The 3,245-nt window shown below is 37.9% G+C and overlaps 1 protein-coding gene across 1 annotated transcript in view; it reads left to right on the top strand.

Moving 5' to 3' along the window:
* The first annotated feature begins 1,833 nt into the window (after positions 1-1,833).
* The window catches only part of LOC102418899 (zinc finger protein 182), a 30,616-nt gene continuing 29,204 nt past the window's right edge, over positions 1,834-3,245 (top strand). Inside the window, exon 1 of the mRNA XM_023760915.1 lies at positions 1,834-1,879. Coding sequence (XP_023616683.1) covers positions 1,865-1,879 — 15 coding nt within the window. The 5' untranslated portion in view covers positions 1,834-1,864. The remainder of the gene's footprint in view (positions 1,880-3,245) is intronic.

Genomic DNA, 3,245 nt, shown 5'->3' with positions numbered 1-3,245 from the left:
GGGGAATGGGGAAAAATAGGATTTCCAGAACCAATCTCATTTCAATTTTCACCTTTAGACTGCTAACCACCCCTACCTTCAGCGGAGAAGTTTAGAAAGTTAAAATAAAATGGGTTAAAATCATCCAAAATTCTCAAATGGCTATAAAAATACCTAAGAAAATAGTAAATATAAGGCACTTTCTTGAAGAAATGTTTTCCAAACGGATGTATTTAAGATAGCTTTTTAGGATTTGAAGTTCTAAAAGAATTCTGAAAAGGGTATAGCTGCTTGTTTCTAGAATAGAGCATTACAATCCCAATGCACCCCATGATACACACAGGTTTTTGCCCTTTCTTAAGATTTCTGTCAGGTTCTATTATTTATTTCTGTTTAAAAGAGCAGCTAGACTCTTTCCCCACATCTTGGCAAGGCATAAGAAAATCAAATCTGCAGCCATTGGCAGGTCTGGCCAACATTGGCATGCCTCCCCCAATCTAATTCATAGGACCTCGGCTAATGCCATGGGGTAATGTTTTAAAAAGTTAGCGGTTAACAGATAAGTAACATATTTATTTATTTAATGTGTTTTTTAAAGTAACACATTTAACTTCTAGATTAATTAGAAAATAGAAGAAAAGAAAATCAAAAGGAACTAATTTTATGCCCCTACATTTAAATGCCCATTCTTAGGCATTTTTTAGTGTGTATAAGGAGTATGCATTTAAAATAAATATTTTTATTGATTTCAGAGAGAAAGGGAGAGGGAGACAGAGACAGAAACATCAATGATGAGAGAATCATTGATCAGCTGCCTCCTGCATGCCCCCCTACTGAGGATTGAACCCGCAACCTGGGCATGTGTCCTGACTGGGAATCAAACCATGACCTCCTGGTTCATAGGTCGATGCTCAATCACTGAGCCACTCCAGCCCTGCAGGAATATGCATTTTAAAACATTTAATGTACAGTTTTAAAATGGGTTCTTGCAGTTTTATAACCTACTTTTTTCTTATTTAGAAGTTTACTGTGATTCAGCTTAAATATTTATTCTATAACATTTAAAAAACTTAATTTCAATATATGTACAGAAAAGTACACAGGTGTGTGAATGCTATGTATTATATACAGTTGTGAAATGATGTTGCACACCTGAAACTTATATAATGTAATTAACCAATGTTACCTCAATAACAAGTACACAGATAATAATTGTACAGTTCCATACAACATTATTTTTAATAGCTACATAGCATTTTATCTCGTATTTCCTTATCAATTCCATGTTATGGGTCATATAGGATTGTTTAAATTTGGCATTGTTGCCGAAACCGGTTTGGCTCAGTGGATAGAGCGTCAGCCTGCGAACTGAGAGGTCCCGGGTTCGATTCCGGTCAAGGGCATGTACCTGGGTTGCGGGCACATCCCCGGTGGGGGATGTGCAAGAGGCAGCTGATTGATGTTTCTAACTCTCTCTCTCTCCCTTCCTCTCTGTGAAAAATCAATAAAATATCTTTAAAAAAAAAATAAATTTGGCATTGTTAAAGTCAATGCTGAGATGTAGGTACTTACAGAGAAATTATGATACATTATTTCATTAAGGAAAATACCTAGAAATGTAATTTCTGGGTCAGTGCATAAGTATACATAGAATAAACCTTTTGTGTTAAATATTAATATAAGGAAAAGAGGCAAGAATACACAGGTGGTTGTTAAAACCACATGGTTGCCCAAACTTCACAGAGCGGCCTCATGTCTAGCTGGTGTGAGGGGACTTCTAGGCAGGTAATTCTGGGCACTGGACGCCTGGTATAGTCTCTCATATGCTCTACACTTCTCCACTCTTCCAGTTCACACATCTGCCTTTTCCCAAGAAGAGCAGGAAATGGCGGAAGCCCAGGTAAGACTTGTCTGTTCCTTCCTCTGTTTTACCATAGATGTGATGAGCTATGTAGGAATCTCTGACATAAAGTAGGAAATTATTTGTAAGTAAGCATTAGGATCAGGGACAATGAGCAGCAGCAGCAAGGCCCATGTAGACATGTGGATGACTTAGGGTGTCATAGATACTAATGCTGAGTTGCAAATTTCTCTTTGAGCCCCTGGCAGCCAGAGGAAAGGAAATACAACCAATAACCTGGCTCACCTTGCTTATAATAGGGAGAGCACACCAAGTCCTCAGGAAAGAAAAGGTTCTTCAATTGCCTTTCAAGATGTTTCTTTGCTGGGTCTTCCTGTGGAAGGTGGAATTGTCTTCTACCATAGCCTGGTGAAAAACGCAATCCCAGGTTCCTACAGATATTTCTTATACCATTCCTCAGTGAGTAGAGACCTAATGTCAAAATGTAATTTGGAAATGAAATATCTTGGGGAACTGCTTGTCTTTCCAATTTTTCCTAAAGTAATTTTCTCAGTTGGAATTTTGATTCTCATTTGGCTAAGAGACAAAGTCCTATAGACACCTATAGTCCACCAACTTTTCCCTTTCCCTTTAATTTATTTTTTAAACAAACAAAATAGGAACAGACTCATGGATATAGTGAACAGACTGACAGCTGTCAGAGGGGGAGGGAGATTCGAGGATGGGTGAAAAAGGTGAAGGGATTAAGCAAAAAAAAAACAAACAACCCCACAAAAAAACAAATACTCATAGACACAGACAATAGTATGGTGATTATCAGAGGTGAAGAGGAATGGGGGAGGTAGAAGGGGGTAAAGATGTGATAAATGGTGATGGAAGGAGACTTGACTTTGGGTGATGAACACACAATACAATATACAGATGATGTATTATAGAGTTGTACACTTGAAAAATAGAATTTTATTTATTTTTTTACCATTTTATTTTTTATTGATTAAGGCAGCGGTTCTCAACCTGTGGGTCGCGACCCCTTTGGGGTCAAACGACCCTTTCACAGGGGTCACCTAAGACCATCGGAAAACACATATATAATTACATATTGTTTTTGTGATTAATCACTATGCTTTAATTATGTTCAATTTGTAACAATGAAAATACATCCTGCATATCAGATATTTACATTATGATTTTAACAGTAGCAAAATTACAGTTATGAAGTAGCAATGAAAATATTTTTATGATTGGGGGTCACCACAGTGTGAGGAACTGTATTAAAGGGTCACAGCATTAGGAAGGTTGAGAACCACTGGATTAAGGTATTACGTATGTGTCTTATCTCCCCATTGCCCCCCAATCCCCCCACTCATGCCCTCACCCCCCACCCCCTGGTGTTTGTGTCCATTGG

The sequence above is a fragment of the Myotis lucifugus genome, unplaced genomic scaffold (genome assembly GCF_000147115.1).
Source record: "Myotis lucifugus unplaced genomic scaffold, Myoluc2.0 scaffold_196, whole genome shotgun sequence".
Lineage (NCBI taxonomy): Eukaryota > Metazoa > Chordata > Mammalia > Chiroptera > Vespertilionidae > Myotis > Myotis lucifugus.
This window is presented reverse-complemented; position numbering and strand designations above follow the sequence as displayed.